General features: G+C 41.0%; 1 protein-coding gene across 8 annotated transcripts in view; it reads left to right on the forward strand.

Moving 5' to 3' along the window:
• The window catches only part of nrp1a (neuropilin 1a), a 187658-nt gene extending 181908 nt beyond the window's left edge, over nucleotides 1–5750 (forward strand). For 6 of the 8 annotated variants that reach the window (XM_042398657.1, XM_042398659.1, XM_042398660.1 and 3 more), the window contains 7 exons: nucleotides 738–848; nucleotides 1554–1604; nucleotides 3522–3665; nucleotides 3785–4062; nucleotides 4206–4302; nucleotides 4422–4475; nucleotides 4605–5750. In XM_042398657.1, the coding sequence (XP_042254591.1) occupies nucleotides 738–848; nucleotides 1554–1604; nucleotides 3522–3665; nucleotides 3785–4062; nucleotides 4206–4302; nucleotides 4422–4475; nucleotides 4605–4891 (1022 nt within the window). In that variant the 3' untranslated portion in view covers nucleotides 4892–5750. The remainder of the gene's footprint in view (nucleotides 1–737; nucleotides 849–1553; nucleotides 1605–3521; nucleotides 3666–3784; nucleotides 4063–4205; nucleotides 4303–4421; nucleotides 4476–4604) is intronic. The other 2 variants (XM_042398662.1, XM_042398664.1) reach the window with 1 other exon arrangement.
• Nucleotides 5751–13094: the final 7344 nt, after the last annotated feature.

Here is a 13094-nt window from a genome sequence, read left to right on the forward strand (position 1 = left end):
CCTGAATCTGACAGGGGCTGATCTGCCTCATATTTCATCTTCAGGGAGAGAGCGCGAGCATTGCCTCACACACATGCACACACACTCACAATCTCACACACTCACACAGATACTGTACACATACATTTTTCAGGCCGTTTGCCTCTATCTATCTATGCCTCACTCTCCTCTTCCTTTTTCCTCCCTCTGCACTGGGGAAGCCCGTTCACTCACTCAGTGTAAACACACAAACGTGCACACACTGCGGGATGGCTAGCTGTGCGGCAGCGGAGCGTGGAGTGGATCTTGGGCCTTGCCCACATCCAAGTGTAGCCGGGCCGTAATGATAGGCTGTTATGGCAGCCAGAGGCCCTGCCTATAGCCAATCCCAAGCCCTGTTTCGGCAACTTTGAGCTTCAGCCGCCCAAGCCCTAAAAGCACCATGCTTTAGATTCAACTCTATTTATACACCAACACCTCCACAGCTTGATAAAAAGAGGGGTGCTAATAGCTTAAGGAAAGTAGTCATTTTAAAACCTTGACCACTTTCCCTTTTAAGCTGAGTTTGTCATTTGAAGTGCAGATGGTCCATGTTTTCTTACATTTTCTGAACAATAAAGAAAAGACATTTAACAGAAACTCTGACATGTGAACTAAATAATGTAGTAACGCCCAGCACCTGCACCAGTGAATTCTTATTGTTTAAACTGAAATCTAACCTATATGTTATCTGTTGTCTGTCTTCTTCTTCGCTGCAGCTCCCACATTCCCTCCTACCACAATAGTCCCAAGAACTACTCCATCTGATGATTGTGATGACGACCAGGCGAGCTGCCACAGCGGCACAGGTGATGACTACGATGTGACAGGTGCTAACATCGCCCTCATGAGACTGCAACCAAACCCCTTTCTGCCCCTCCTCTCCCCCTCATCCCCCTTCTTCTGCTATGGCTCCCCTCAATTCAGTGCCACAGCCACTTTCCCAGCTTTCAGCACTCTCTGCCACAGTTCGATTTGACACCGCAGCTAATCTCCCATCCACCGTGCACACTCCCAAACACGAACGCATGCGCTCACACGTCAATTAGCTGCACCTGTTGCTCCCTCCTCAGTCTTACTTCCACCTCTGCAAACTCACAGGAGAGAATTATTGCACTTGCACATCCATACACACGCGCTTTTAAATCTGCCTACAGCCAGCTCTGCCTCCTCCCCTATCCTGCCGTCTCTCACCTTGCTTGTCCTCATCCAGCCCTTTTTCCACTAACTCCTCTTGACCTCATTGCCCACTAACCCATTAACTCTCTGTGCCTGCACTGCTACCTGCACTCCCCATTAACCAGCAGTCTCCAATGATGAGCATGGCACCGTCTCAGTCACATGTTCTATACTGTTACATAAGTGCCACATGGTAGATATATCAACAGAGGAGGGTGAGAAAAAGACGAGGCATGTGTTGGCGAGCTAGATTTAGCTAGCATGGATACATTCAGTGCATGTGTGCAGCATTTTGAAAGGAAGTTTAAATCTTTGCCAGGCTAGGCTAACTGTGCTGATGCCTTGTGTTGTGGCAGGTAGTACCACGATGCCAGACACCACTACCGCTGAAGTGGATACCATCCCAGGTGAGCAGGAAATTGAAATATTTGACTTTCCCATCAAAGATCACACGTCTTACTAAGATCAGAACATGATGTCTTTTATGATTGCTACATGCCGGACTGTTGAAATGCAGAGTAAATATTTAACTGCTCAAGGTTTGTTTTGAATATATTTCCATAGATTTATCAAGAAGCTAATGATTGCCAGCTTGAGGCAGCCTCTCTCCTCTGATGTGTGTCTGTTATTAAAGCTGATGATATGGCCCTGAGAGGCTCCTGCTGACAGGGTGAGAGAGGTTGTGTGATGCAGGGCTAGCTGATGATTAGCACTGGTGCTCTGCTGCTGCCTTCTCAGCATAATCACTAATCACTGAGCCGACACAGACATGCACTTAACGCACACACACAACAAAAACAACACAAAACAGGAAGGCAGGATGCAAATGACCACAGGAAATTGGGTGTGCATTGGGGCCACATGCACGGACACACACACACATAGCGCTGTCTCCTATAGCAGGTTGATGAGGCAGCAGCCAGCTGAGAGGCTGTGCCCCAGTCTGACCTTGGCTAATGGGCCATACTGTAGGCTCCACCCAGCCCCCTTCACTCTATCAGCTGGCTCTGCGGTCTGTCTGCCGGGGCACTAGCTATGATAATAGATGAGAGTCAAGGTACAGGGGTGTGTATGCACATTTGTGTGTGTATAAACATAACTAAGTGTCTGTGGGTAAACACTTATCTGTCTGACTTTTCATTTCAAGACTCTCAAAGCATGCATGCTAATCAGCTCCGAGTATGTGTGTGGGTGTATATGTGCTGTGCACCCTAATCTCAGAGGATGTAGTTTCTGTTGGCATTCTACAAGTAAAAGTCTCTTTTTCTTTTATCAAATGGCCAAGTGACTCATGTGGCTGCTCATCTTAGATCCAGAGCTTGTTGGTAGCTGAAGTCAAAGCCTCCCATGAATGGAACAAAAAAGAAAAAAAAAAGCCAAAGCCATTTTAATTGGGAATGGGATTTCTCAACAAAAAAAGTGGCTTGGCGTCTGAAATGCGGCTCCACAAGGAAATTCCATCCTTCGCGTTTAATTGGTAAATAGAGTTGTTGCCTGCAGAAGCTAGTTAAAACCTTCCCATTATTAAAGGGAATATTGGCTCGGACTGTATATTTTGTCATTTGGAGATCCGCCTCATTGTATCTCTAAAGGCATCTCATGCTGGAGTTTAAGGCCATGGCTAACATCCCAAACGTCTCACTCCCTGGTGTTCCTTGGAAGTCTTTCTTTATCCAATTTGAAGAGCACTAAAACCTGCTCTCCCACACATTTTCTGGCCCCTACAGAGCCTTCTTCACCGCGGCGTGTGTCCGTGGGGGACTGCATTGTTGGAATGGGGCCCCGGCACTGTAACCATAGCTGTCTTCAAACCTCCAGTCCCAGCTCTCATTAAAAATCCTGAGCTCTCTATGGGTTGCTATGAATGTTGCTTTCTCAACTGGACACCATGACCAAATCTTCCTCTTCCTCTGTCCCCGTCTTTGTGCTGTGCCCATTCTTAGTTCCCTTCTACACCTTTCTTTATATGTTACATTCATTAAAAGAGATCATTAACTGTAGCCAAGATGAGGTCTATACTGGCAGTTCACTTTCTTCTATCCCAGTACGTTTCTGCCTCTTGAGTGAGCTGTTTTTATCCCCCAGCTGTGGAACTCTAAGCTTACATCCCACAGTTCTTTGCTGCCCTCTAGTGCTTGTAGCTAATCAGGATGAGTAGATGAAGCCCCAAAGTGTAGCCTGCAGTCATATCATGACAGGCCCTCAGGTCATTGTCCGGGGAAAAGCCCAGAGCTATTTGCAATTTCTCCTTTTGTAATAAGGAGGATGATGAAATGTGATTTCCTCTGACACCTGATTGACATCTTTCTTCATCACATTTGCAGCATTTCTGTGGTTTGCCTGTGACTTCGGCTGGGCCACTGACCCGTCCTTCTGCAGCTGGACATCAGAGGACACTGGCTCAAGGTGGCAGATCCAGTCCAGCGGTACCCCCACCCTCAACACTGGACCCAACATGGACCACACAGGTGAGAGACCTGTAGGATACTGCTCAATTGGGCCATACAAGTAATGTGCGACCTCCTGCTGCAGTAAACGCTGTGCTGAGTTGTTGTCTGTCAGTGATTGAAGTTCTTTTATCTACCAGGTGGATCAGGGAACTTCATCTACACTTTGGCGACGGGTCCCCAGGAGACGGAGGTGGCTCGACTGGTCAGCCCCATGGTCAACTCCCCTGACTCGGATTTATGTGTGTCCTTTTGGTACCACATGTTTGGGGCGCATATTGGCACGCTGCATATCAAACAGCGCAAACAGACAGTTGATGGACTGGCTGACATCTTGCTGTGGACAGTCAGTGGTCACCAAGGGAACCGCTGGAGGGAAGGTCGTGTCCCTGTGCCACGCACGAACAAACCCTATCAGGTAAATTAGAATTGTTTTGGACTTGCCTTTCATTCTGTAACTTGTTTGAGCTTTTACCACTACAGTATACCTTTGCTGTTTATTTTTCCACTGCGGCATTTAAGAAAAGGGTAGATGAAAAGTTACTCTGTGCTTTTTTTAAGGTGGTGATTGAAGGGCTGGTGGAGAGAAAGAGCTGGGGAGACATTGCTGTGGATGACATTAAGGTTCTCAATGGCCTCAGCATGACGGACTGTAAAGGTGAGGTTTTTAGTGTTCATAGTTACAATGCCTCCATTCACTCCTCTATGACTGCACAGTTTGGACTGCAGTTTATTTTCTTCCACCATTGGATTTAATTAGAATTTCTGTTTGAACAGATCCAGACGTACCCACTGAGCCAATGTTACCAGAGGATCACTTCAATGAAATCAGTAAGTCATTTCACATGGAGGGTTTATTTAGCAGTATCCCTTTTAAGGAACCATTTTCGCTTCTCCGGTCCTTTATGGTTCATATCTCACATCTCACTCTCCTCTTCTGCTTTTGTCTCTACCCCCCAGTTGAGGAGATCACTGAATACCCAGACTTTGTGGAGACCAACCAGATCAGCGGAGCAGGCAACATGCTTAAGACGCTCGACCCAATCCTTATTACTATCATCGCCATGTCCGCCCTGGGGGTTTTCCTGGGCGCCATCTGCGGCGTGGTCCTGTACTGTGCCTGCTCACACGGAGGCATGTCGGACAGGAACCTATCAGCGCTGGAGAACTATAACTTTGAACTGGTGGACGGTGTCAAGCTAAAGAAAGACAAACTAAATGTACAGAGCTCATACTCAGAGGCGTGAGGTGGGACTGAGTGCATTCGTGTGACTGTATGATGTGCAGAGCTCGCAGAGCGTGCACAAGACTGGCTGTAGGCATATCCTCTCATATATCCGTGAGTAGGCGGACTCAAAGGACTGCCAACGCCCTCAACTCGCTTGATGAGGGACAGGTTCAGGAAACAAGGGGAGGTTTGGACTGATCCACGCTTTTCTCAGGAGCTGCAGTAAAAAGAACCTACCAGTAGGGGACACTGTGTACAAAACAAATACAGAAAAAATATGTACAGATGATTTAGATGATATTTTAATTTTCTATTTTGATTTTCATTAATTTTTACAATCGGATGCTGGTGTTGAGACCAATTTATTAATAATGTTTAAAGTATTTATCATTTTCTGGGAAAGAAATGTTTTTTTTATCATCAGTTCATGAAGGCTATTGTTTATTTTCAAGTTTTGAAAGAGACGTATCAAAATCCTAAATGAACCATATCCGGCAAAACTGTAGATTTGCCTCATGGCGTGGCATACAGGGTGTGCCCATAACCCATCTCCCTGATACATGTACCCTTTCCCTTTTGACCCCTATCACTCTAAAGTGAGGGTCCCATTCATGGCAATGTATGGTTCTGACAGTGCCTTTAGTACATCTTGGTTGGCCTCCTCTGTTGATCTGGGTGTTTTTTACTGTACTTGGCTTAAGTTATGATGACAGAAAACAGGGGCACATTATCTTATAAATACCTGCAAAACAGGATCCAATCTATCACAGCGCTTTGTTTTGTTTTCGTTGTTTTCTGTCCAAAATCCACACACTGTAAATAAGTTTTAATATATTTTATTGCCCTTTTTAAAGAAAGTAAAAAGGAAAAAAGCTGCAGTATCCCTTTTTTCATGGGTTGTGTGTGTGTAAATACAATCTTCTGACTGTTTTGTGCAAGGTGCAGTGTTACGGTTTTTTAATTTTACATTATGTTGCTCAGACGAGCAAACTTTTGTGTGATGCTGATGTTACAGCGATTTCAATGTGCATTCAAGCCATCTGTCATCGAAACACCCACTTCATGAAAACCACCGAAGGATGAATTAAGAGGTAACAAAAAAAAAAACAGCCAACATGATGAACTCTTGGCTTTTTCTCAGCCGATCTCTCATTTCTGCATCTGCATCTCTGCCGTGAGTTTAACTGGTCACTACAATTTTTTCACATAGCTTCAAACATAGTCATTTTGATGGCAGAGCAGGTAGTAAAATATGTAAAACATCTGCCAACGTACCAAAAAAATCCAACAATCGTCATTGCTTTGCTTAGACTAACTCATCACCTCCAAAAATCACTGTGGATTGTTCACTGAAGAAATGCTATCTGGACAATGCAGCTTGAATGCACTTTGTTACTGATTCCCTCCTGATAGAAGTCTATTAAATGAGGGGTTAACACACTAACTGAAGAATGGTGCTATCATTACTTTAGCCAGACACATGTGTCTCATGATAAACCCAGTTTGTAGTGTTCACATGCTGTATTGTAGCATAAGAATGGCCTGTCGGGCCGCAAAGAGTTTTACGTGTTTCACGTTTAGCAGCCATAACATTGTGATGTCAGAGCTGATGTCATTAGGACAGAACACTGGTACAGCGGAGGATCGAGGGGCGTCACCTGAATCAGGTCACCTGGCCTCCCTCCGTGGCTTTACCAAAGGATGGTTGCCCCCTCGTTGCTTGCTGGGGGATCTCACCAACACACAACTACTATAAGACCACAGTTCACCAAATGGTCATCACTCACAAAAAGAACTGACTACTTGCTTTGCCCTGTCAGAGCCCTGGGAGAGAAAATCAACAGGGGAAATGACAGGACTCCTGTAGAGAGGAGCAGTGTCTGTTTTTCTATGTCTTTTTAAGCTTAAAAGAAGTGCAAACGTCACCTTGATGTGAACTCTTCAAAATCTCTATTGACTCTTGTTTTTGCAGATGGATGGTTGGGACAATGCCACCGCTAAACACAACAAGGGGAAGTGAACTCTGTATGAGATTGACAGTATCAGGACACAAGGTCCAATGGGACCCGGAACTCAGTGGTTTTCGTACCACAATCAAACAATCAAAAACTTGATCCTGAGATGGGTGACGTCTTTTACATCTGTGTGCTTTGTATGTCGTGCCGTGGTGAACACATGCTCAGCTTGTTCATTTCAGATTTGACGTCCCACTCTCCTCAACCTCTACACCGTACCATCTGCGCTTTCAGCTATAGAGGACCGTAGCTCCAGCAACGTCTGCTAAACTAGAGAAAAAGGATACTGTAGCGTGGACTCAAAAGAAACAATGTTGCACTGATAAATATATTTAAGAGGTTTATGTGTTTATAGCGTTCATTTGCAAAAAAAAAACTGAAGAAAGTCAAAAACACAAAAAACACATGTTCATTTCTTTCATCATTTTTATATATATAGTTTCAGATTATGTGATATAATTCTGAAATGTAAAAAATATTGAGATGTTTTCATTATTGAAAAAGGCATAATAGATTTTCCAACAGTAATGTCCCTCCCCCTTCATTTACATGGCATATTAACGCTCCGTTTTGTACTGTCATTCAAATTTTGTGCAGATTTTGTTTTTGTTTTTTTTTACAAAAACAAGAAAATAAGACTTTTATTTTCAATACTGCTTCTGTAATTTGCTGTTGTAGGAAAAAAAATGAATAAACAGCAAGGCCTTAAAAAGAAAAGGGAATATTTGTATTGTGATCCAGAACACTCATCACACATCATCAAACTGTGAGCTCCAACATTTCTCTGCATCACCGCCTTGCTATAAAGGGTTAACTTCGCATCCTCACAAGGAGCTCTTTTAAATAACATCTGTTCTTTCCATCAACGTAATGTGGAAGCACTATTACAGCAAGATGGTGATGTAAACAAGAACGCTCTGTGTAGTCTTTGTCTCTCAGCCATCACTTTCCAAAGATACAAATAAAAGGCGTCTTCATATGAAGGATTGATCATTTATTCAAGGTTTGGTTATTTATCGATCGCAGTGCAATAAAGTTGCTTTGGTAAGTTTAACAGTGGAGAAAAAGCAACTGATGAAGTTGAAGCTGAGCCACTCAGTAATAAATGGTGAATATTTATGCCCAGATTTCCAAGCAGATGGAAACAACTCCAGTGAAGTCTCTGATGTGAGGACTCTCCACCTATTGGAGTAGTAAACAGTGGTGAAAATAATGGCATAGAGCGAAGGGCGGGTGCTGACCACTAATGAGAAGCTGATGTGAGCTGCACTCATTCGCTCAGCTGGTTTTCGTGTTGGTCTATCATTAGGGGAAATTAGGTACAGTCTTCATTTTCACTGTTTTTTTTTTTCTTCTCTAAGGAGGTAAAACCACATCCCCAAGTGTTGGTGTGTTAGTTTGGCAGGATATTGACATTAAATCTAAATATAGGACAATATGAATGGAAATCAGTCTATTTATAGTTTAAATTATATTCCAATTTAAAATGTGAGGAAAAAAGCATTCATTTAAATGTTGATTAATGTGTTTGAACAATAACACATCTTAGATAAATAGCAGCAATGCTTAGTCCTCATTATCATAAACAAGCAAATTAGACTCATAACATCATTTGGCTTCATATCCTTCACACACAATTAACTAAAAGAGATTTGTAACACAGCATTCCCACTGGAACATTTTTTATCTCTCCTAAAACGACTCAAACCAATGATTTTGCATAACACTACCAAGCATTCATTAATCAGTCAAGCAACAAAGCATCATCGATCATTCATGTGTGTACAATACTTCTTGTGGAATCGCTACTTATAGGACGGGTTCACAATTTTTCAAGTCTGTCTTAAAATAACAGTCAGATGTCCATATGAACAGTGAAAAAGGTTTTCCTTGTTATAATCATTCCTCCTGTTCATACTGGCTATTAAAAGAGCCCCTTCAAATGTCACATAGCAAGTGATGGAGGCCAAAATCCACAGTGTCCACACAGTCATTTTGAGGAAAATGCATTTAAAAGTGTATCTGAAGCTTATATGAGGCTTCAGCAGTCGGACAGTGTTTCCCTGTTGAGCTGTGGTGGAAGTATAGTAACAAAAAGAGGGACTTTGGCACTAAAAAGACTGTAACGTTGAACGATATCTACTTGATTTGATTCACATTAACTTCAGATAAACTTTCAAATACATTTTTGCACAGTAAGAGGACTGTGGATTTTGTGCCCCATCACTTCCATTGTAAGTGCATTATGAAAGGATCTTCTAATGGTCAGTATGAACAGGAGGAATGATTACAGCAAGAAAAACATGTTTCACTGTTCATTTGGGCTCCTGACTGTTGTTTTAAGACAGACTTGAAAAATTGTGAACCTATCCTTTAAAGTTAACTATCGTTACAGTCAAACCATTTAAAAAGATGAAATAGAACAGTTTTTAATCACTCCTGTCAGTGGTGTAAGATCAGATATTTATATGAAATGAATTTGCTTGGCAGATAAAAAGATTGTGTTTGTCTGTCCTGTGAAAACACAGTCATCAAACGGCAGACATCCTGAAGTCTAAACTGTAACTGTAGTTTTCCATTTTGCCACTAGATGGCTCAGTAGAGTGAGAATTTATTTATTTATTTATTTTTATTTTTAGAATGGTTCTTCACAGACAACAAAGTGTCATATTTTGCACATACAGGGCACGTAGCTTTGCTAAATAGTTCTCATGAAACAATATGCAATGTATCAATCATACTTTATTTGTATAGCTCCTTTCATACAGCAATCTAAAACAGTACAAATATAAAGAATCAGTTTGAGACAACTGGAAATTATGAAATGAGAAAACAGATAAAAGACAATAAAATATAAATTAGATACAAATATTTAAAACAATAGTAATACAGTAAAATAAATGATTAAATAGAAATTAAATAATAACCATTAAACATTCTACTTAAAGCCAGGCTAAACAGGTAGGTTTACCTTTAAAGATATGAACACTTTGAGTTGCTCTCAGATCCTCAAGCAGATGGCTCCAGTGACACAAGACTTGTGAGGGGCCCTCCTGGTTCATACATTGCAAACATGTCAGAAAAAGACAACAAAGTTCTTCATGAAGAAGTAAAATAATTTGAAATCAATATGAATTCTGACTGGCAACCAGAATAAGGATTTTATGGTATAATATGATCTTTCCTTCTGGTCCTAGACAGCTATTATTCTAGTTATATCTAAGAGATATTATCCACAGAAATGGCAGTAAGTCCTTTAGCAAACACATTCACTATACAACACATACCAGAAATAATTACCAAAATAAAATTAAGTCACATAGTAAACAGCTGTATTGCCCTTTGTCATGACAGTGGCAGTTGTTTGTTCAAAATAAGAAAAAAATGGATGCTCTGAGAGAAAAAAAAGAAAATGTAAACAAACTATCACTGCATTTTTTTGACATTGGACCCTGTTTCCATGCAGTGACTAAAACAGACCACAGGGAGGCTCCAGAATTGATGGATTCACTAACATTTAAGGTAAACTGCATCTCTTAAAATCCTTATGATAAGAAGAAAAATAGATTATCATGGTTTATATCTGTATATGGGATGTTCCAGTCACTACTGAACATATTGGAATCAAAACATGCATATTTGACGAGATTGTACAGCTCTTGATTCGTTTTCCTTTTTTCTTGATTCTTAAAAGTGACATGATAAATTGCTCTCCCCCTTTGTTTTTTTGTTTTTTTACATTCGAGCAGCCTGAGCTTTTTCAGTTAGAGGAAATCAGATGTTGAAGCCGGAAGAGAGACAGTTAATCATATGAAGTCAATTTCCATGACGTCCACTCCATCTGGGTCACATACAGTCTGTCTGAGCCTCTGCTATGCTCCATATCTCTTCTGACAGCGTATGTCAAATATTTGGCAATCGTCTTCTGCTTCATCACTTCCACTTCTTGTTACTGAGTCTAACTGAATCTCTCTTTTTTTGGTAATTTTTGCACACTCTGTGGTATGATTCTCAAGAATGTTGCAGTTCCTCCTCCTTGTGTATGATTCATATCAGTGAAATTATTGTTTCAACTCTGGGCCTTCTGAATGGATATGACCCATCCTGTGAGTCATGACATATTACAATTAATCCCTCCCTGGACTCTTATAGAACGAGAAAGTGTACTTGTCAGCAGAAGCTGTAGATTTCTGTCTGTACATTTAATACCAGACATATGAACTATATGGAAAAGACATTATAGTAACTGTGGAGTTAACGCAGATTCAACTTTTCACTCATCTCGAGGGGCCGCAGGGAGATTTTAAAAAAAAAAAAGCTGCATTCCATGGTAAACACTCCCTGGAGACTAAACAGGATTCAAGGATCTTCCGGGCTTGATAGTTTGTTTTCTCTGACATTTTCCACTATGTCCCCGGCACTGAGACAGAAATATCTTTCCACTAAGTTTAAAACAAATAAATAGACGGGTAAGATGATTATTTTCACTGAAACTGATCCAGAACTGTGCAATATCTCTGAATACTTTGTGGGACATCTAATGCTGTGGAAAAATCTTTAAACAAAACTGTTACTATTATTTATTCATATTTATTTATTGTGATTATTATGCATTTGACAGGTTTTAAATACCACTGTTCAATGTACCTTCCTATTCTTGCTTCTTTTTCTCTTTTGTATCGGTAACTTGTATTTATCTAGACTATATTCACAGAGAACAACACTATCATACATCTCAGAAGGTAAAGGGTGAAAGGAGGAATCATTCATTTAGGGGACACAGGTTTTATGTATGATGTTTTCATTCTTCAGTTACCAGAGGTCACGAGGAAACTATACAGTCATGACACCTCAAAGTACTGAAAAGGTCTTAAGCTGAACCAGTCATGTGAAATGACACTTCATTAGCAAAGTCTACCATGACAATTTACCATCAGATTCATTGTGATGATAACTGCTGACTTCAATAATCACAAATTAAGTTGGTAATCAAACTTGTGATTTACTTATCACATTACTTGTTTATGTATGTTATGATTTTACACTGCTAGGTTTGATTTCAGGATAAAAATCTATTCATTAATTCTATTTCATGATAACAATGTGTAAAAATATATATCTGGAATTATCTCTTCAGTAACCTTGTTTTTGTTTTTGGTGTAATAAATCATATAATTTATAAGGGCGTAAAACAGTGATGATGACGATGATGATGATGATGTTGATGTTGATGATGTTGATGACGATGATGTCCACATCCTTCTAATATTGAATAGACATGTTGGCAGCATCTGTATAAATAGGCAATTATGTGAGTGGGGTTGTTCTCTAACAGTGACGTAAGCAGGAGGGCCAGACTGGAGCTAAGTCAGCAAAATAAAACCGGAAAACAGACTTAGGCGCCTTCAAAATAAAAGTAGCTGAACTTATAAATACAATAATTATAATAAATTAATACATTTTCTTTTTTCCAACTGGGGACAAAAGCTGTGTCCCCAAATGGTTAAACGTTGACTTTTGGGTCAGTGGCTATGGTCAGGGTTAGATTAAGTCTCTAGGAAATTAATGTAAGTCTATGTAATGTCCCCAAAAGTACCCTGGGACAACACCCTGGGACAGAGTGTGTGTGTGTGTGTGTGTGTGTGTGTGTGTGTGTGTGTGTGTGTGTGTGTGTGTGTGTGTGTGTGTGTGTGTGTATGTGTGTGTGAGAGAGAGAGAGAGAGAGAGAGAGAAAGAATGACTTATTTTGCATGCATTAAGTCTGAGTTGTCTCACTCACTCTACTGTTCATGCATGACAGATTAATTGTGCCATTGTTGTGATAGTGCAGTGAGATTTCTAAACCTTTGTGTGTGCGTGTGTGTGTGTGTGTCTAACGGAATTGTAGCCTTGCCTTTTTAAATTTACAGTCAGTGATGCTTATTTGTGACAGTGGGTTTATCATTGTGGACAAGGTTTAATTTACAATATAAGCACAACGCTTTAAGTCCATCATCGTAAACATGCTTATAATAGAATCAAGTCTAGTGAGTTTAAAAATACTAGCGTGTAAGTTTGTGTTTTATCTTGAAATCGTAACCGGAAACTCCTCATGTTACACTGTGCGTGTTGACGTCAGTGTGGGTCGGGCAGGAGGAGCAGAGTTCTGCAGGCTTGCTTCTCCGCTTTCCCCACAGATTCAGACCGAGGAGACGAGCTCCACACGGG

Source organism: Thunnus maccoyii, chromosome 21 (genome assembly GCF_910596095.1).
Source record: "Thunnus maccoyii chromosome 21, fThuMac1.1, whole genome shotgun sequence".
In the NCBI taxonomy this organism is placed as follows: domain Eukaryota; kingdom Metazoa; phylum Chordata; class Actinopteri; order Scombriformes; family Scombridae; genus Thunnus; species Thunnus maccoyii.